Below are 22,191 nucleotides of genomic sequence, written 5' to 3' on the forward strand. Positions count from 1 at the left end.
GGAATGGAAGAAAAAAAGATTGAAATGGGAAGCAAAAGAACAAGAAGAGAACAGAGGAGACGCTTGGTGCCTGTGACGCTCATAATGCCTCCATGTTCCTGTCTGCGGCTCCTCACGCGAGAGTCTCAAAGGTGTGTTAAATCGCCTACTTCTCGAGGCTCTCTGATACTTAGGCCTTAAAATTGGGGAGTTATAATTTCTCTCAGTGGGTGCCGGATTCATTGTCTCTCTCTCCTCTTTCTTTTCTTTTCTTTCTCTCCCTTCTCTACGCCCGTCTCGCCGCCCACTTCTCCCCTTTTGTTCTTCATTTGAAATTTTTGTCGTACAATATCCGACGCCTCCACCCGTTTGCCGTATTGCCCACCAGGGGTTGCAGCCGCGTTCCTCGGGCCAAGAAATTCCACACAATAAACGCCAATGGCGCCGTTATGTGATATCGACAAAACAAAACAGGAAAAAAAAAAAGGATATAACTTGCTTTTCATAACTTTATTGCTTCGCAGACACACGGCACCCGTGGCGGACGCATTATGTTTCACAGCGTATGCAGATGTCTGTGCTGAAGGTCGTGTCGAGTGCTACTCAAATAGCCTCACGCGCGAGGCGGTCGTGTACCCCCCCCCCCTCCCGCGCGCAGAGATCGTGCAACACAAGTCGTACCCTATTTCCCCTCAGTGTGCTTAATGTTTCATAACATATACTCCGGTATTCTGAACAGATCTGGAATCGGAGGCCCGCCATGTGCTCTTCTATATGAGGGGAAAGTGTGACGGGGAAGCCTTGAGAAAGTGCCAGCAGGCAGAGATGTGCTTTATCACAGCGATATGGTTACATTCACAGCACTGCTGAGCCAGCAGATTGGTAAAACAGTAGCCTATACTTCAATAAAAGCTGAGATTTATGATCTCTGTGTCCCCCCCCGCCCCCCCCCTCCTCTCCATCACTTTCTCCACCTTCATCCCCCGCTCATCGCGAGCGCGCGTCTTCGAGAGAGACAATTATTGAGATGCATTACTCGAGCGAGCCCTCGCCGAAGAATTGGATAGGCCCTCAGACACTTTGTGTTGATGTACGGCATTAGCGCCTGTCCTCCTCCTCCCATCTGTATTCATCGTCGGCACACCAGGGGGGGGGGTTATTCGCAGAGAGAGAGAGAGAGTCTTCTCATCGAGTTTAATAGGAAACCCTCATGTCACCCGTTCTCTGTTTGTGTGACCTTTTGTCAAGTCTTCTGTCGTCTGCCGCAGTGCCGAAGGACCCGAACCCCCAGTGGCGGAGGGTGGCGTGGAGCCACGACTGCACCTTGCTGGCCTACGCCGACAGCACTGGCACGGTGCGCCTCTTCGACCTCATGGGCAGCGAACTCTTCGTCATGCCGCCGGTAAGCGCGCCAGTCCCTCCCTCCCTCTTTGACGTCATCAAGCAGCCCCCCTCCCTCCTCCCTCCTCGCCCAATCAGCTGTCTTGTGCACGCGGTGACGCTCATTACAAGTGACCGGGCTCTGTTATCTATTTTTTTTTCTTCTCAGATGATTCATTCGCCTGCTATATGTTGTGTGTAATATGAATTATTAATGTATAAACTTTGCTTAATTCATTATTGGAAAGCACTGATTAGTTTTTGAATGGAATCACCAGGTTTGATTTTAAGCTTCTTAGTCTCACTAAATGCCAATATATGCTCCAGCAGATTTAGCTGTATTTGTAAGTTTACAGGGACACGGTTATGAGGATTCAGAAATCCAGGATCTCGGCTTGGGAGACTTGATGGGCCACGTTCTCCTCTTTTCGGTGGAGCACACATTTAATGGCTGTCATCTTTTTAGAAGAAAACGTCTCGCTGTCAGACACTGTGCTCTCTTTGTCTGTCATGGCTGCTTTCCCCATTCCCCGTCTGAAGCCTTTTCTCTTCTTCCCCCTGTGCTCGGTAGTGTCCCTCTCCTTCCCTCTTCATCTTCATCACCTCCTCTCTTTAATTTTTCACATGCGTGCTGCTCCCCAGATCATCCTCTGCTTCACTCCTCGAGTGTTTTTTCTCTCATCCTCGGCATGTCCCGTCACCCCCCCCCCTCCCACCTCACTTTTATCCTCCATTTCTATCCATCACCCCTCCCCTTCGTCCCTCTCCGCAACTCCAAGTCGGTAATCTTCATTCCTTTAGTGCAACTGTGTATGTACAGTATGTGTGTCTGCCCCCGCCCCCCCCCCCCCCCCTGTGCTGTTCCTCTTGTTTGTCACTGTTAAGTGCACACACCGGTGACTTGCTTGTATTTCCGGAGGAGAGAAGAAAAGAAATTCAACCTGACAGAAAGTATGCATGTATGAAAAAAAAAAAAAAGGAAATGAAAATGTGCTTCTCTACCTTCCCCCAACTCTCTTTCACTTTGTCTGTCTCTTATCTTTTGTTCATGCCTCCCCTGTCGCAGCGTTTTTTCTTTTTTTTCTTTTTTTACTGTCTACTTTTACGTTCTTTAACAATTGCGGCTGATGTGGAGTATCTTTTGTTGTTTGTCATCGTAAAGCCTCGGTGGGGGACACAGACTGATGGATAATTCTACATATTTCCACCATCAGTAACCTTTCCCACTGCTGTTTGACTCTTCTTTTTCATCCCTCCGTCTCGCACCAGGCGGTGAGTTTCCCCGGGGACTTCAGTTGCACCGTGGCGGGCCTGATCTTCCTGGAGTGCTCGGCCAGCGCCCAGTGGTCGGCCGAGCTGCTCGTCATCACATGCGGGGGCGGGCTCAAGAGTTACCTCGTGAGGTGAGGGTGAAAACTAGCTTCACGAACAAGTTCTCAAAGCACCTGCTCGCTCGTCACAAACGTCTCAACCAGAATAAATGACCGACAGCGGCTTCTCACGTCCAGCATTATGATTTAATTATTTCATTATTATCTGTGGGAAACCCTGACCCCACTTCCATTCCCACTGTGTTCATCTTTTACCTAAACGCTTCCACTTTCACTTCCACTGTTGAGCCCTTTCAGGTCTTTCAGTCACTTTTTAAACTGTTTAACCTGCAAAGTTACTTAATTGATTCTTTTCTAGCTGTCCCATCTCTGGAGGTTTTCTAAGCTTCTTTATTATCATTTGATTTAGATTAATGTACTGTATACTCTCACCTTTTATAGGACATTTAATGCTCCATGCTTGTCCATATGGACACGTTAGGAGGGGAGGGGGGGGGTGACACCTCTCTTTGCATACCAATTCCCATAGTTGCCAATCTAAATACACATTTGGAATTATTTGATTATTAACATTGGACTCCCTCCACCTTTTGTGCACGTGAACCCGCAAGAGTCTGCTTCCCTCATGGCTGCCCCGCAACTTCCCTTTTTCAATTTAGCATTATTTAATATGCCATTATTTCAGAGATTTCCCATTTCACTCAGTATGATTGCCGCTGTCATAGCATTCCTCGGTGCACTGACGCTCCAACACACAGGACCAGATAGTGCACGTGTGTGTGTGTGTTGAATTTCGATCAGACGACATCGCGCACACAAACTTCCCTTCAGTTCTGTGCGCACGGTGGTGTTTGCAGAGCGCGGAGGAAAACGTGGATTAACTTTCCTATTACGGGCCGATAAATGGCGTTAGCGGCCTTTGAAGCCGCCGGGGTGTCGCTGTGTGTGCGCACGCGTGTGAGGAGGTAATGAAGCTGTGGGAGACCTTTTGCTGGCTTGTTTTTTAAAGGTTCATTTTCAGGATGGATCTCCTACTCACGCCTCCTCTTCATATGACTGCATTCCAATATTGTTGCTCAAAAACCTTGAATTAGAATTTCGGAAATTACAGCTGAGCCTTGACAGCAAGTCATCTCTCTCTCTCTCTCTCTCTCTCTCTCTATCTCTTTCTGTCTCTCTGTCTCTGTCTCTCACACTCTCTCTCTCTCTCTCTCTCTCTCTCTCTCTCTCTCACACTCCCTGTCTCTCTCTCTCTCTCTCTCACACTCTCTGTCTCTCCCTCACACACTGTCTGCCTTTCTCTCTCTCTCACACTCTCTGTCTCTCTATCTTTCTCTCTCACACACTGTCTGTCTGTATGTCTCTCTCTCTCTCTCTCTCTCTCTCTCTCTCTCTCTCTCTCTCACACAAACATAAACACTTTACTGTGGCATAACAAACCTAAACTTCTGGAGGCAGTTTTGTTTTCTCTCCCTTTTCTCTCTCTCCCTTTCCTCTTCTCTCCTTGTACAGTGTACATTGCACCGCATTACACATTTCCCCACTGACACATGCCCGCACAAATGACTCGTCTAGCAACCAATCTAATTTAGATTGCCCACCTAAATTAGATTATATATTTTGCCATGTCTCATTTTAATTGCAGCTGGGATTTAAATTGCTCTGTCATCTTTCTCAAAACACCCTCGTCGCACCATTAACATTTTGCACACGAGTGTTCACGTTTTGATTGTTTATGTGCCAGAGTGTGATTATCATGTGACATCATCATATCCCTCTCTCAGTGTGGGAACCAATCAGAACTTCCAAGAGAACCACAGCTTCAGCTTCTCTGCTCACTACTCCCACGGCATCACCTCGGCTATTTACCACCCCGGCCACCGGTAAGTTGGATCCAACACCCGATCAACCTTAAGTGCTTGAAGAATATAGTTTTATAGAATATAGTTTTGAAAGATTTGCATTTTTCCCCATCAATGGCAGTGTAATTAATGTCTCTAGCATTCACTTGGCACCCTCAGTGATTTTATTTTCTCCACAGTTCGAGCCTACTTCTATTACAACAGTGTTTCATCAAGTGTAGTTCAAGCATTTATTTTCAAACATACAGACACCCTAATAAATCATTGTAATCAATATTAAACCCACTGCAGATGATGCTACATGATGCCTTGTACATCTTTTAGATATTTGGACCCGTGTAATTTCAGATGCTTTCATCATTTGACAGCTGCAATTTGAGTAAACACCAACACGTCTTCAATATGCTCGTACATATGTATTATTATTGATCGCTCTGCTGAAATTCGCTGTGAATTTACTGCATTACAACTTCCATTTAAACTTTATTTTTGCCGTGAAAGAGAGTTGCTGTTGCAGTCAAAAACACATATATTAGGAACAGGATCACATAATGAAATATGTACCATATAGATATCAGTTCATGACACCAGAAAAAAGAGGAAGAAATGCATGCAGGCATTCTTGCACAGGCATAAGTTGTCATATTATGGAATGGCTTACTCTGGAATAAATTACCCAATAACTTTAATGCAGAACCTGCAGCAAATGAATAGAACAGATGTGGGCCCTCCCCACCACGTAGCATTCAAAGGTTTCGGTTAATTATGTCTGTCTCACACCCGTGACCTTACTGTTTTTCACCGTCTGCACAAACCCGATTCAGTTTGGCCGCTGAAGTTTGGTTTGGCAGCTTAATGGATTTTGGCAGCTACTGTCAAGTGTTTGATCGATGAGATGAAACTTTAATGATCGCTGTGTGAAAACTGGGTCAGCCACAGAAAGAATAGGATGGGGGCAAAAAAAAAAAAAAGGCAAAGTGAGAAGCCGGGATATGAAAAAATAGCTGAACACACATGTACGATGATGGAGATGGAACATGTGTGCAGGTTCAAAGAGACACCGGGGGAAATGTTAACTTGTGACCTGTGAAAAGTGGCCGGACAAGGATGAGATTACGAATACTCCAGATGTTTCCAGATGTGCAGTGATTTCATTGTGATTTCATTGTGATCTTTTCATTATTGGGATTACAGAGTTAATATACCGCATGCGTGCGAAGAATATGCAGATGTGCATCGGGGGACGCAAGAAGTAGTCTAACATCTGTTTTTCAATAACACCGTACGTCACAGTAAACAGAAAAAAAGTGTCTGGTATCAGACCCGAGCTACTATGGTGATGCATCATTTATCTTACCATTAGTTTCTACGCTCACGCTCAGCTCTTTCCCCTGACGTCTCTGCACCAGGGGGCAGTGTTGAGCTGGACAGCGCTGCTCCATCCCTGAGTTCCTGACCATTGTCGCATCTGTTCTGTTTCGCTGCAAAGAGAGACCCACAAATCCCCTGCGGTCATTGTGGTATTGTTTGTGTCTTAAAGCCATGGATTCCAGCCAGACTTTTACCTCTTTGGATAACTTTTTAAGCCACTACTTGTGGTAGAATGGCTCTGGAAAACTAACTGAGGCCTCGGCTTAAACCCGGGCTGAAGGATGACCTTCTTCAGTGACTGTCTTAATTCCCTTGCCATGTTATGCAATGCAAATTGATTTGTCAGGGGCACAATAATGGAGGTGTTTATCTTGAGTGTGTGTTTGTCAGATTGCTGCTGGTGGGAGGCTGTGAGTCGGGGGATCACTGTACGTCCAAGGCCTCTTGCTATGGGATTACAGCCTGGAGGGCTCTGTCTGGCTCGCCCCACTACAAGCAGGTCACCAGCCATGAGGACGACGTCAACGCGGTGAGGAGACGACACACATGTTCACGCACAAGTTATTCATGTACACACACACACACACACACACACACACACACACACACACTAACTGTTGACATTTCCTCTCTGTGTCTGTTAGAGTCAGAAGAGAGGTTTCTTCAAGATCCCAAGCTTCAGATTGTTTTCCAGACAGGGAGATGAAAAGGTACCCCAGCTCTCTTCTTTCAAGTCTTTCTCAATGAGAATTAAAAGCTTGATGGGAAGAATCTGGCCAAAATGTGTATGCGTGTGTGCGTGTGTGTGTGTGTGTGTGTGTGCACTTATGATATCCAGGACGGTGTATTCCGCATGAGCCTGAGCCCTGACGGCACCCTGCTGGCTGTCATCCACTTCTCTGGCCGCCTGTCTCTCTGGGACGTCCCCTCCCTCAGACAGAGGGCCACATGGAGCCAAGACCAACAGGTACACCTCTAAGCTGATGTTTTGTGTGTATGCATGAATGCATGCTTTTTGCATATGCTGAATACACCTGTGTGCATTGTAGTTGATTGGGCTGGTATTATTGTCTCCATTAAATGCTTGACTGAATGTATTAATGTAGAGAGAACTTTATATTCGCAGAATGTTTTGCCGATTCATGCGGCGTGTGTGTATGTTCTTCTTCATCGCTGGTCTGAGCCGGCAGAGCCAGTGTGTGTGTGTGTGTGTGTGTGTGTGTGTGTGTTTGTCTTCTCTAAGTATAAACGGGGTTAGCAGATTAATTTCTCCCTCCTCTTCTTCTTTTCCTCCTTTCCTCTTTGGTCCTTTCATCCTTCGGTCGCCCCGCAGCCAGGATTTGAGGAGATCAACCCAGAGTGGAAGACATCGCTGGAGAGAAGAAAGAAAATAAAAGGTAGTCTGGCCCCGTCGGGTTTAAAGAGAACCGACTTTGTTGCCTGACTGCAGTGCACGCTGCATACAATTTAATGATCTTTTGACATGTCTTATGCTCTGAATTATAGAGTTACTTAGACATACAACCGTATAGGCCAGAAAAAACATGTTTCACAGTGTCCATGCTTGGGATTGTGGGGGTTTTCAGCTTGTCTGTTTGCCTGTATACGTCTGTGTGTATGTATTTCTTTTTTTTTTTAATGCAGTTTTACAGTCTTTTGTTTGACAGTTTGGGGCCAGTTGTGACAGCTTGTGTGAGCAATAATCTGTGTGTGTCTAAATCTAACGTTGACACGTGATGAATGTGTCCACATGTGTAAATAATGTCTTTGAGAAAGAAGCCGATTCCAAAAAGTTAATCGGGGGTGGGAAGAGTGTTGAGGAAAGTTTCGATACACAATCAACTTTGGCCCACCGTCGTCTGCAAAATGTATTTTTCTCCATTACCAGATAAGGAGCAGTACTACCCGCTGGTGGATGTGAGCTGGTGGAGTGACGTCGTGTTGATTCTCGCCCGGTGCTCCGGCTCCGTCACCGTGTCGTCCGTCAGGACGCTGCGCAACCTGCTGGGGAAGTCCTGCGAATGGTTCGAGCCGCCACCTCGAGTCACCGCGGCTCACGACGGGGGCTTCCTCAGCCTGGAGGTGAATGTGAAGATGCATTGGTGTGGTCAAGTCAACGGATTAGTTGTAGAAGAGCGTGTGAGACATCGTGGGAGCGTCTTTTAGTGCTCGTCAGACTGTGTATAAGAAGTTCACACTTCAAAGATCTTGGCCTTCAGGGCTTTAAACGGAATATTATAGAATACCATTTTTTCCCTATTCTTTTTCTTAGCGGCCTTTTTTGTTTCAGGGAGGCACGCAGCTGAAACCCAGGCAAAGGGGAACAGACTGGACAGGTCCCCAGTCTGTCATTGGGATGTCAATTCTTTTGTTTTACTTATTAAAGATATAAAATGAAAAGTGCTTTTGAGCACACTATTTCTGGGGCAAAGTGAGTGTGTTGTACAGCAAAATCAATGTGTGTATTGATTAGTGATGGATCCTTTGTACTCCCGGCTTCCCCGAAGGACAGTTTTTTTTCTCTCAGACAAATACAAATTCTATCCTTTCAGATCAGTTTCATAATATTTTTGTGTAACAGCACGTGCGTACGTGTGTGTGTGTGCAAAAGGGTGAAAAGTGTGTGACGAAATATGCATCCCGCTATCTCTTTATTCTCCAACAAAAACCCTGATATCGCGTCACCCAGCACTTTTATGTCAGTCCTCCTTTTTTCTCTGATTGTATAAAGAGAGAGGAAAAAGAGAGACATTTATTTACCAGCCAGCTGCCAACCTTTTGGAAAGGTTTCATCAGCCTGCTTCAGCATGGGGGGGGGGGGGGGGGGTGCTCACGTGGCTGTATCTAAAGCTGAGGGTTTGCGCGTGTTGAAATTACCTTGAGCATGGGGCCGGTGCTCTGTGTGTGTGTGTGTGTGTGTGTGTGTGTGTGTGTGTACGCCTCCACAGATGTGGAATGATGTGACCTTGTGTGTTCAAGATGATAACATCATCTGGAGTAGTGTATTAGTGCAGCACCAAGGTAGCTCCTGGTTGGTTAAGGCGCTGAATGCTTTACAGGTGGCTAACTAACTGTCTCGTAAGCCCTGGCTGGGAGCCCGTCAGCTGGAGGCCAGCACGTTCCTCCAGTGAGCTAAAACCCAGAGGGGCATCTCGACAGAATCGGAGGACTTGCTGCAGCGTTGGGAGGAAAAATTGGCAAATAATATTCCCCCAACTGAGATGATCTCCAAAAAAAAAACTAGAGAACAGGAGAAGACAAGTTGTGATAAAGTGCCATGGACAGCTTGGATTTAGATTAAAAAAAAATAATAATTAGCGAGCAGCGTGACCTTGTGTTGTTTTGTGATGTAGACGGCGTGCTGATCTGGAATGAGGGTGTTTTAAATGAATTGTGTTTACCAGCACAGCTAGATGTAAACTGTGCTGCTTTGCATTCCATGCTTAAGTTTTAAGCATGGAAAGGCTGTAAATCTGACAGTCTCTGTCTCAATCACCGATCGGGAATGTGCGTTCTTCTGTTGTGCAGCCCTCTCTTTATGATTTGGCCCAACAAGGCAGATGTATTTTTTATGTATAGAGACAACTGTGGCTTTATGATCACATCAAAGGCATATACAAGTCAAAGTTATGTTTAAATCACTCGTGTATTTGCTGTTACTCTTGTTTTTTGGAATTCCTCTGCTTCCATCTCCATCTTGGGGTCTACCGCCATCCCATCCTTAACGCCGTGTTGTTTGTATCATTCCACAGTGTGAGGTGAAGCTGGCCCAGAAGCGTGGGCGCCTGGAGAGCAACCTGAGCAGCGGGGCCGGGGAGGATGAGGAGGGGGATGACGGCGGAGACTCTGACTCAGACGAAGAGTCCTCAGCCAAAGCCCGCTACTTTGGCTACATCAAGCAGGGCCTGTATTATGTGACGGAGATGGAGCGCTTCGCCCCGCCACGCAAGCGCTGTCGCACGGTCACCAAGAACTACCGCCTGGTCAGCCTGAGGTCGACGACGCCAGAGGAACTGTACCAGAGGAAGGTAGGCTTGCGAATGAGTGGCGTGGTCGTGCTCACATGCACCTGCTGATGCTTGGTTCACTTCCTTGAGGCACTAAACGTGTGCATCTGGTTCATAGTGAGGGCAGCAGCTTTGCATTTTGGTTCCAGGATGTGCTGCAGAGGTAAAAGTCGCCCCTCTCGACATTGCTTCTTTTTTTTCTCCTCCTTTTTCTCGACTGAATTGGTAAGAGGGATGCAGATAACTTTTGGAAGACTTTCTTCAGGGCCTCAATCCATGTTGTCACTTTTTTTTTTTTCGTTTGAAGGAGCGAATTCTGAAAGTGCAGTCTCGGGATAAAGGGAGAATAATGAGCCCCCTGCGGTTTAACAATGGCTATGTTGTTGCACAGCTTCCTGCTAAAATAGTCTAACCTTTTTGAGGACAAGCATGATCTAGGAGAACTCTGTTGCATGTTCAGCAGGGCAACGTTCTTGAAGAAATGAAAGGATGTCTTCAGTTTTTTTGGGACTTTCCTCGAGGCACAGCTCTGGGGATGACGGTTGGTCGCTGGGTCCACCGCTTTGGTCCCGACTGAAATATCTCAACCGCCATCTGATGGTTCTGTCCAAATATTCATGCTCCCAAGAGGATGACTCATACTGCCCCTGGTGATCCCCTGACGTTTCCTCTTGTGCCACATTGAGGTTGTGATTTTAAGTGTTTAAACCACGATTGGATGGACTTTGTCCGATGTTGTCGTGAGTGACCAATGACCCTGCACGACTAATGACATTCCCATCGGCCTTAGCTCCACTTTGTGTGCGGCGCTAATTAGCAAATGTTAGCATGGTAACATTCACACTGATGCCCAATTAGAGCCACACAGAGCCACTAGCATTACTATTTTTGATATTTGAATAAGTAGCCAGTTGGTTGATTGGTTACTGAGGTGACTCGCATCACGGTATTCATATTTCACAACATTGACATAATTGGTGTGACCTGTCTGGAAACGTACTTTGAGTTGAGAGTTCAGGCCGTTGGTCCAATAGGAGTCTTCAGGAGGAGGCGGCTTACCTCCTTCTGAGAGTCACAATGAAGAGTGTGTTACTGTTTACTTATTCATTGGGGCACACACAACAACATCCTATGTGTTTAGGTGAGAAAAGCTTTAGTCGGTCCTCATGCCTTCATGTCTGGATTTGAATGTTTTTTTAGCTCAGCAATACAAACGGCAATTCGAGAAGTTCTGTGCTTCGCACAGTGTGATAAATTCATTTTTCGCAAAAAAAATTATATTGCCTATTTAATATTTCAAAGATACTCCATTCCTAATTAAACCACCCCCCTTTTTTTTTTTTGTAAGGCCTTTATCATAAGCAAAGTGATACATGAGCCACATGTGCCTCACTGTAATGCCATTACGGTAATCGTTTTTTAAGATCAGTCGTCGATTGTCTTCAGTGGTGGTTATCTGGCTTCCCACGAAAGTCTTCATTTATTTTCGCTGCGACTGAAGGACGTCATATTAATCTGTGTGGTCACCGACTGAATTATAACTTGCTTTCCGACTAAATAAACCCCGTGCCAGCGCAGTGAAGTGCTACTGTGTTTGTTGGATCGGCTCCAGAGTGCCGTTGATGAGAAAAGAAAACCAAGCAAGATGCTCAGTCTGCTTTTAGGCTATTTCTCAGTCCCAGGGGTTTCTCTGAAATGCTAATTGCTGAATTAGAAATATGGCTGTTGTTGCAACTCGCTACAAATTGCAGCAAAGACAACAACATGCTCCGTCATAAAGCACAGTATCGGCTCTCGACGGTCCCAAGTTTTCGCGTGGTTCATCAGTCATTTTTATGACCCGTCATCTACTTCCTTCTTCATCATTGTCATCATCATTAGATGCCATTAGTCATCGCCATCCACTTTACCAGTGGAGAGTTGCAAAGTCATATATCATTATTATCTCTTTGTAACACTTGGTCCCCGGCACAGCTGCCGCTCTGGAACATGTTTTTATTTATTATTTTTATTCTATCATTCACATGTACCACATGCAGGCGTGTGAGTGTTTGTGGGAGGAAGGGGCGTCTGCATTGTCTGCACGCGTATATGCACGTCTGTGAGTGTGCGCGCGTGCATATTTGATTTATTGTGTGCGTCTGTCAGTGCCGGGCGTGTTTGAAACAGTTTGACACTCACTCACAGAAATCCGAATGACCCGATCGCTCCTCAGAGACTCACCTCAAGGGAGGTGCGAAAAGACCCAGATCAAGTGATTCTCGGGTTATTTTCCTCAAGACGGCCTCTTCATGTGTTTAGGAGTGCGATGGCAGCGTATGGTGGCGTAACCCTGGCAGCGCTGCTCGCCGCTTTATTTGCCGAATCCAGAGAGAGAAGGAAGCCGTTTTTTTGATGTCCTCCTACGTGAGGTTTAACTGTGCGCGGTTCTTATTGCCCTCGAGGAACCACAGTCTGGCTAATGTGTTGCTTTGTACTCCTACACACAGAAAGAGGTGTGTGTGTGTGTGTGTGTGTGTGTGTGTGTGTGTGTGTGTGTGTGTGTGTGTGTGTGTGTGTGTGTGTGTGTGTGTGTGTGTGTGTGTGTGTGTGTGTGTGTGTGTGTGTGTGTGTGTGTGTGTGTGTGTGTGTGTGTGTCAGTCAGTGCACTTGCACACAATGAGTGGGCCTGCATAAACTGAGGTGTTATGATGTTGTTGGATCAAATCATTTTGTGAGACATTGATATGACACACAACCTAGTTTAGCATTAGTGTATGGTAGCATCTAAGGCAGGCCAATGTATTATTAATAATAATAATTATAATAACGACAACAGCAACCAAAGAAGTATGGTAACAAGACGAACAGCCTATGCTATGCTATGCTACGCTAGCGACCCTGTGCGGCTGTCCCTTGCTAAAGGGGTGATTTGAGTTATCTGCTGACGTTAGCATGCGTAAAATAATCGCATGTTCGCACATTTATCAGGTCAAGCATGTTAAAGTATCCGCAAAAACGAAAGACTTTACTGTCATCCCCCCGTAGGATTGCTAATTGGCAGACTTGAGCATGCTATCGAGGGTCGTGTCGTCTGCCGATCGGACCGAATATCGACGGCTGAAGGGACGATAGCCGATTGTTTCTTCCGTCAGAATTGAGATGTTGTAGAAATACTCTCTAAAAGCTGCGCCCCAGTGGCGAGTGACTTTTGAATCCTTAATTACAAACCAGATTGCCGTCTCGATTTCTTCTTCAACATAGCACCACAGACGCACACACAGCCTTTTTAATAAGGAGCCGGCGTTTTAATTAGAGGAGACATTGCTATACCTTTTTATTCATTTAATATTTACTGTATTATAAGTGCTTATTTTCCAAATTTAAATTTTATTGCTTTCAGAATGCTTAACGGAAAAAAAAGAGAAGCCGTTGCCCCCTGTTGACCGTCTTTACGATATACAAACGGTCGCCCGTCTATAACGCTTACATCCTAAACTAATGGTGAATAGTTGTTGATAGCAATACCTGGTCTTTGGGTATCGGTCGATATGACTGGGATCATTCTTTTTATGTGTAAGGCAACACCCGGCTTGACTGGAATCATAACAATAATAATGAATTAGAATTCATTATAACGGTGCTGACGCCTCAGTTTACTGTGTGTGTGATATTAAGTCTCAACATCTGGCTCCCGAGTCCTCCTCCGGGTTTTTTCATCCATCTTATGTTTTGGATTTATTTTCATCAATTAGCCCCAGATAATCTGTCCCCCTCAGCCATTCCTCTCGTCCTGCAGTTTGTGCTCAGGTGAATCTTATCTTTCAGTGTGATGGAAAATTGGGCCGTGGACTTTTGTGCTGTCTGTGTTTTTTCCGCCTCGATATTTGCTTTATATGGGATATGGTTTGAATTCATTTAAAGCTGTTTATTCATTCAACCCTGTTGACACAGTGCAGATGAAGATTGAATCAGTAATAAACCCTTGGGATATTATAAAACAAAACAAAAAGTACCACACAGAATGTATAAGGAATTAAACTGATTTTTTTTTTGAACCCAAACTCAATTTTACATCCGAAAATTAAGTTATTCTTAATTAGAGTTGTGTCTGCTCAAATCCGGCACGCCAAATGGATTGTGAATCCACCATATACATTTGTTGCGGTGCTATTTGTTCCACAGTGTGAAGAAAACATGTATCTATCTATCTATCTATCTATCTATCTATCTATCTATCTATCTATCTATCTATCTATCTATCTATCTATCTTTCTATCTATCTATCTATCTATCTATCTATCTATCTATCTATCTATCTATCTATCTATCTATCTATCTATCTATCTATCTATCTATCTATCTATCTATCTATCTATCTATCTATCTATCTATCTATATATAGATCATGCCCTCATAATGTGTTGATTGTGTGCATTTTTGTGGATCCCACAGATTGACAATGAGGAATACGGTGAAGCCCTGTCTCTTGCTCAGGCGTATAATCTGGATTCCGACCTGGTCTACCAGAGACAGTGGAGGAAGAGTACCGTCAGCATCGCCTCAATACAGGATTATCTGGTAAGAGGCAGAAGAAATAAGATGGATAGATGTCAGGAAAGGAGGAGGAATGGAGAAGAAGAATGATCGTATCAGATGTTTGTTATGTATGTTAGACGTCTGGTAAGAAACCGTATGCGCGTTGGCGAGTAGGGGTACTGCGCCCAGCCCCCTTACTCTATTTCACGCATCATTTCTTACCAATTTGTAGCACATTTTCACACCCGTACCTCCTAATTCTGTAACTCATTTCATCCCATCATTCCTTCTAAACTCCACTTCCATTCCCCACGTCCCCACCCCAGAGCAAGATCTGCAAGCGCTCATGGGTGCTGCACGAGTGCGCGGAGCGGGTCCCAGAGAACGTCGACGCGACCAAGGAGCTGCTGCAGTACGGCCTGAAGGGAACCGACCTCGAGGCCCTCATAGCAATAGGGAACAGGGAAGACGGGGGCAGGTGGGGCATGACACACGAACACATGAACACACCCACCCAAATCCTTGAACCAAAAGAGTGCATTTGTCTGAATGCCTCAAATAGATTGATCCAAATGTATTTTTTTAAGCTACAGCGTGTGTCATTTCTTCGCCATCGCCCAGGTTCATCATGCCGGGCGACGTCGACCTCGATGACATTCCCTACGAAGACATCCTGTCATGCGACGAGGAGCTGGAGGTGAAGAAGGAGTCGGAGAACAGGAAGAGAGGCGAGCTGTTGGCCAGCGTCGACTTCAGCAGGTACGCAGGAAGTCGGCAGAAATGCTGCAAGTGGCCATGAATTTCTAGAGACGGAAATATTTATTTTAACAAAATCAACAGGGCCGGCTCGTGGTTACAGACCTTCGTTTAGCTGGTGGACCCGAGCTTGGTTCAGCTGAAGTGTCCTTCTGAAAGTCATTATTTCATAAAGTCATTATTTCACCCACATAATCCTTTTAAAGTACGGTTTATTTTTATAGAAGGCGATGTTACTACTAGTCGGCCGTACTGTCGGTCGTATTGTTGGTTGGCCTGTTGTTTGGAGCTATGGGATGGATCGTTGTAAAGACATGTCGTGGAGAATGAAGCGGACTGAGCTTCCTGATCCCCTGACTCTTCCTCTCGCGCCACAACGTTTTTTTTTTATGTTTTCCAAGTGAAATATCTTGACGAGCCGTGACATTTTTCTCCAGCAATCTTTTGAAAAAAAATCTGGTAACATTTCCAATGTCGCCCACATCCATCATGCATTGTAGTTTTATTGATACATTAACTCATTAGTATTCCTACCGCTTCATAATAATAATCACAACACATCATATATACGGCAGGTTTTTTCACGCAAATTCATAAAATGATTTTACAGCATTTTCGGTGCCGCTTAACCTCCGACTGTTTAAAGAGCTTAAATGAAGTAATTATTATTCACGGTATGAACTATAACGATGGGGCTAGCGGTTTGTTAAAAAAAAAAGAGAAAGAATATAGAGACAAGGAGAGAGTGTTGTGACGGTATGTAAGGTGGCGACGAGGAACACAATGAGGAAACGGGCAAGAGGCCTGGCACATTTAACACAGATTGTTGGATTAGTCCGCACACCGGAGAGAGGGGATCATAGAGGCAGGGACATTAATGAGGACCGGGAGGGAGGAAGCATTGGTGAAGATTAGTGGGTAATCTGCTGGAGGTAATTTATGCCTTTGTTGTTGAGTGCCCAGGGAAAGACTAATGAAAAACCCTTTAGTGATCACTAATCACCTCTCATACTCACACACACTCACACACGTACATGCAAATAAGCATACCCATGTATCATGAAACACTTCTTAGGCTTAATTTGATTTCATACACATGTTACACACTTCTGTTTAAATGTGAACACAAAGAAATACACTGCAATGAATGGCGCGCGCTTACAATGCACACTCGGCAAGTGTTTAAGCTTCAGTCGCAGCCGTCGTCGTGCCGTTTCTATTGTTGTCCTCACCTCGGCTACTTAACCAGTGAGCCTCGGGTCTGTGTTTGAATGAGCAGAAACGCGGTAATGTCTCCACCCCCCTCCCCCTTCAGCTCCCTTTTCAAATATATTTATATATATGTTTGCCCGTTTGATTTTCTTTCTGTTTGGCTCATTGTTTAATAAAACGGTTTAGCTTTATTGCCGACCTGCAGTCCGCCGTAGACTGAGAAGATGGAGGATAAGAAAAAGAGGGAAAAGGGAGTAAAAAAAACAAAACATTACATTAAATCGTCAGTGCATTGCCCTTAAATATGCTGATTTGTCTCCTCTCTCCATTTTGAGTTATCGTGTCTGCCAGCCAGCTAATACCTTGTCCCCAAAATGTGTGTTTATATATATGTATATACACATATGCGTATATGTGTGTGTGTGTGTTTGGGTGCAGCGAAGCCCTACTGGAGCTGCCCATGTTGCCTTGATGCCTGCGGCCGAGTTCTGAGACAGATAATAACTCTCTTAATTTCTTTTTAACTACACCGCCATTACAGAAACGGCTCGGTATCGATCACTTGTGAGATGCTCTTGTGTGTGGATAAGGACTGTACTGAACCACTGACTGTCACACACACCTCGTGTGTGCGTGTGTGCGCGTGTGTGTGTGTGTGTGTGTGTGTGTGTGTGTGCGCTTGATATATCAACCAGGACTATTTTTCTTCTCTATCACAATGAATCAAAAGTGTGATTATTCTGAACTCCCGGGTCAACGTACAAAAGGCTTTTGAAAGTCACGAGTAAAGATCGCTTTTGTAGTCAAAGGCACGCAATCGATTTCTGCTCTACGATATAAGATGATGAAAGGTGTTCATTTCCCCTCTCAGCACACACACCTTTTGTTTAAAGGACCTAATAAAATGCTAGACATTAATGCACTTGTCCATGTTACCGCCTGCTTCGCCCCTATAGGCAAAGTGTTGTACTTGCACTGCCTTCCGTTATCCTGAAATGTGTAATGCCCCATAAAATACAGACTTCCTCAGGTCTTGGGTATTGCTTCATATTCTTAACGGTCATGCTCCATTCTGTTTTAAAACAGTTTTGGCTGCATGCAGACAGTTTTATCTTTCAGACACTTTCTCATCAGTCTGTGTGTGCATAATAAAGTATAATTCAGAAACTGCCAAGGGCCATTATATCTGCTGCTCTGACTGTCTGCATACAACTACTAGATGGACAATATTTCAGTGGCAAATTAGTTTTATATTATATATATATATATATATATATATATATATATATATATATATATATATATATATATATGTATGTATATATATATGTACGTGTGTGTGTGTGTCAGAGCAGCAGATATAACGGCCCTTGGCAGTTTCTGAATTATACTTTATTAGGCACTTTTCCCCTTCTCTCACACAAGTGTATGTATGTATATGTATATATGTGTATATGTGTATATATATATATATATATATATATATATATATATATATATATATATATATATATATATATATACACACATACATATATATACATATACATGTATTGTGTGAGAGAAGGGGAAAGGTGTGACGATGTGAACGCCGGTCTGCTGCAAGGTATTCATGTTCTTATCTAATCAGATTCAGACCTCAATCAGAAGCCTTATTTTCTCATTTTGCTCCAGTATAGTGTGCGTGTGTGTGTGTGTGTGTGTGCACACAGACGTCTGTTTATGCTTTTTCTGTGGGATCCATGTGCGTGTGAGGATATGAGCCGAAGTGTTTTTGTCTGTTTATGCAGTCCAATTTTGTCCCTCACACTGTGTGATAATCGCTTTTATTACACGCTGCATTTCTGTGAGCGCGCACGTGTGTGTGGGGGTGTGTGTGTGTGGGTGTGTGTGTGTGGGTGTGTGTTTGTATGCAAGTGTGTTGGCCTGTTTATGCGGTTCAATCTCTGTCCAGTACTGTCATATCGAGGGTGTTTGTACAGAGATGGAGGGCAATGCCATCTCATTGTTATAACCTGCAGTCCTGATAGCTTCAGAATATAAATCACACACACACACACACACACACACGCACACACACACACACACACACACACGCACACACGCACACACCTTGATGCAATCAGGGACCAGTCTCTTTACATTAGACGGCATATGCGATGATGCGTAACAGTCTAAAGCGCAGTTTAAGCCGTGAACATTAAACCCTAAACCGCACAGTCCGACATCTCTGTCTCCCCACACACACACACACACACACACACACACACACACACACACACACACACACACACTCCCCCACAGTCAAGTGATTATCGAAAGGGCAATTCAGGGAACTAATATAAACCTTTACAAAGGAGCAGGCACTCCGCTACCCTGTTGGCGTGCAGCCAGGTTGCCCATTTGTATGTGTGGCAGTGTGCTACACGCTGTTTATGCCGCCCGGCCGTGGAATTCAACAGTATAGGACGAGCAATTTAAGAGAAGTAGTCGAACGTTCAGCCAGCTATAACCCGTTGGTGGCCGTCTCCACAATGCCACGTTTGGTGTTCGTCTATGGAGTGCACTCAGAGAAAAGGTTTAAGACCTTTTTTTAATCCAACTGATGTTAAATCCCTCATCTACTTAGTGAGGCAGATTCTTAGATGCAGTGTCTGGCTAGCATGGCTAAACCTGCGCTTGATTTGTAGCGTTTTTTTACGTTTGATTTGTTTTTTTCCCCGGTAAATTATGAGAGTTATCAAAACATAAGAATGCAAGATTTCTTGAAACCATTTTAAAAAAATTAATTCACGATTGAGCCATCATTCCAACCCCCAAGAGGATAACAGACAGGCTAAACTCGATTTTTAACATTTCCTCTCATCTCCGAATCCTTCTCTCCCTCCTTCATTTCCACTCTGATTTCTTTTCTTTCTTTCTTTTTTTTTTTCACTCTGAAGAGGCAGAGCAAAGCAATAATTACCACTGGTACGAGTGCTAAGCCGCCACTCTTTGATGTGCCAGAGAGAGTGTGTTGAGCCAGTGTTAATCTCTGTTAGTCTGTGTAGAGGAACCCTGATAAGGCCTGATAGTGCACTCTGTAATGAGGGATTAGGGATTAAGACGGCGGTGGAGGGGTCAGCTCCCCTGTGGTCGCACTGCGGTTGATCCAGGACTAGTTTTTAGGGAGCTTTGGCCACTGCTCCACATGGTTAGGTTGTTTCCTTGGGGATTGCACTTGGAGATAGTGTGTGTGTGTGTGTGTGTGTGTGTGTGTGTGTGTGTACATGTGGTGAAAATGGCTTTATTTTACCCGACCACTCGCAGTAGTTTCCAGCCCCGCGGTTCCTTTCCCTCGGGCATTCATTGGGTGATGGAATTGTAGGTAGATGCTTTATAACCTAGTGCCTTGGTGTTTGTGGTCATGCCATTTTATTTATGGTCGTGATTAAATGACATTGAAAATGGATTTGATTCTCACAGGGCGATCACTCACCTCATTGACAGACAGCATCCCATACATAACAACCAAAGGGTTCTTGTGGTCGTAAGGAGTTGATTTGTTGCCCTTAAAAAAATGATTAGGTCTAGAGGGCACAGTGTGGTATTGTAGTCGCCAGTCCCGGGCATTGTTATGTCGGCCCCTGCGGGGCATACCGCAATTTCCAGTTAATTTAAAGCTACAGTGCGTGTTAGTGCAGTGTACGGACTGTGACAACAAAACACTATTCATATCTTATAATTATAATTATGATTTCATGCGTAGGCTGACTCTGGAGCAGAAGGAGCTGTGCCGGAGCCGACTGAAACTACTCTCCTACCTGGACCGCCTGGAAACATACGAGGTAACGACCGTCAGCCGCCACGTGTCCAGGACCCTCGATCGGCCCCTCCCTCGGAAATCCTCTCATTACATTAATTACGCTGCCTGAAGTCGTACTGAGATATCACAATTTGCCACGGGTTATTTTTTTATTATTGTGAACTAATCCTCTGATTATTCATCTTGTTTTATAGTTTGTTGAGGAAATGGCAGCACGTAGTGTCACATTTTCAGACTCCACTGCAGTTACGCATGTAAACGGAGGGGAAAAGGCTTAAAACAGGTCATGGTTAATGCTCATGAAGTGGAAGTCTTTACGGCCGGTGTTAACGACTTTATTGATTCAAATGAAAGCGGATCCTTTTTCTCGGTCAGATATGTGTGAGAGGACTGAAATATGGCACTGAAGTTTCCTCCAGTGTTCCTCCAGTCAGCACTTTGACAAAAAAACATGGATAAATTGGACTAGAAAATAATTTATGAGATCAGCATTCAAAATAATACAGTAAATAATACATTTAAACGCTTTGCATAAAACACAATTGCTAAATTAATGCTGTTGTTAAACATTCTTCATTGCTGTGTTGTTTTCCCAACGGCAACACAATGCGTTCTCCTTTCCCATCCAGTCCCACCAAAGCACCGTTTCTCGTGTGCCTTTTTATTAATACTCCCTCTCAACCCCACTAAACTGAAAGTTGGAGAAAATATTGACTATTACCATAATAAAAGAAGGAAGGTAGAGCGGCGGTAGCTAGCCGTGAGCCGAATCTGAGAAAAAAGAATTCAGTTTGATTCTGATCATGATCGGCCTACAGTATATAAGCATAGAGGGCAGCGTCGATAGATGGATGCTTCAAGTTGAACTTTGACACTTGCGACCACTTAACGCTTCAGATTTATGATGATTAATGTTAAGACGCACGCCCTTTCCAACCGTAATAAATCATAGGCGAACGGCGCCGTACTTTCTCCCGTTCAGGGAGAGGAGAGATGAGGTTTCACCCTGCTACATATTCAACTCCGACAGAACAACGTCTCTCTCTTTATTCGGACATTGTCATGGTAACTGCAGTACTCGTCTGATTCCTTTTGCCCCAATCTATTTTCTCTGGCTGTCTATGAATATGATATTACGGTTTTGGGCTGGCCCTGTCTGCATACGGCCCCATTCAAAGGCTATCCATCAGACACACACACACACACACACACACCCTGGCATAGAGGAGGCTATCCACACAGACACTCATACATCCCTCTCAGCCAAAGGCCAGCAGCACGAGAAGCGTTCCCTTCTGACACAGATGTGTGTGTGCGCTCACTTCCATCCTCTCATACCTTCCTAGGATTGTTTCAACTAAAAGGACAAGACAGCGGTGTGCTAGCATGTTAAATAGCATCTCTGTTGATTTTGTCTTTCAGCATTCACCCCCCCCCCCCCCCCCCTTCTTTCATCTTTAGTGCGACAAAAAAGAACCCTCTTCTTCACAAATGACTTTTCATGAACCACGGTTGTATTTCTCTCTCTCTCTCTCTCTCTCTCTCTCTCTCTCTCTCTCTCTCGATTCACACTCTACAGGAGATTCTTGGCGGTCCTCACGCAGCGGAGCAGAAATATGATGCCGAGTTCTTCAAGAAGTTCCGCAGTCAAAATATCGTTATATCCGCAAGAAACTACGCCAGGGTAACATAAGAACATAAGGCTCTTTTTGTTGTTGTTGTTGTTGTTGTTGTTGTAGTGTCTTGCAAATAATCTCACTAAATGTGATGATACACGCTCACAAGAACAATGCAACAGTCCTGCAATAAATCCTAACTATGTTCGTCATGATGGTCGGATTTATTGCAGGATTATTGGATCAGACTGCATTAGTTTAAGCTCGATTTAACTAATAAACTGTTGCCTGGGTGTGTTTCTTTGTATTTCCTACCAAAAGGTTTTGGACTTTTTTTCTACTCCAGTTCATCAG

General features: G+C 44.6%; 1 protein-coding gene across 1 annotated transcript in view; it reads left to right on the forward strand.

Annotated features, from left to right (window-relative positions):
* nbas (NBAS subunit of NRZ tethering complex) overlaps positions 1-22,191 on the forward strand; it is a 133,072-nt gene that overhangs the window by 7,148 nt on the left and 103,733 nt on the right. The window contains exons 7-20 of the mRNA XM_034527287.1: positions 1,248-1,381; positions 2,629-2,762; positions 4,475-4,573; positions 6,314-6,452; positions 6,568-6,633; positions 6,762-6,890; positions 7,257-7,320; positions 7,812-8,005; positions 9,676-9,951; positions 14,365-14,490; positions 14,775-14,926; positions 15,070-15,207; positions 20,165-20,243; positions 21,801-21,905. Of these exons, the coding sequence (XP_034383178.1) occupies positions 1,248-1,381; positions 2,629-2,762; positions 4,475-4,573; positions 6,314-6,452; positions 6,568-6,633; positions 6,762-6,890; positions 7,257-7,320; positions 7,812-8,005; positions 9,676-9,951; positions 14,365-14,490; positions 14,775-14,926; positions 15,070-15,207; positions 20,165-20,243; positions 21,801-21,905 (1,835 nt within the window). The remainder of the gene's footprint in view (positions 1-1,247; positions 1,382-2,628; positions 2,763-4,474; positions 4,574-6,313; positions 6,453-6,567; positions 6,634-6,761; positions 6,891-7,256; positions 7,321-7,811; positions 8,006-9,675; positions 9,952-14,364; positions 14,491-14,774; positions 14,927-15,069; positions 15,208-20,164; positions 20,244-21,800; positions 21,906-22,191) is intronic.

This window comes from Cyclopterus lumpus, chromosome 24, assembly GCF_009769545.1.
Source record: "Cyclopterus lumpus isolate fCycLum1 chromosome 24, fCycLum1.pri, whole genome shotgun sequence".
Lineage (NCBI taxonomy): Eukaryota > Metazoa > Chordata > Actinopteri > Perciformes > Cyclopteridae > Cyclopterus > Cyclopterus lumpus.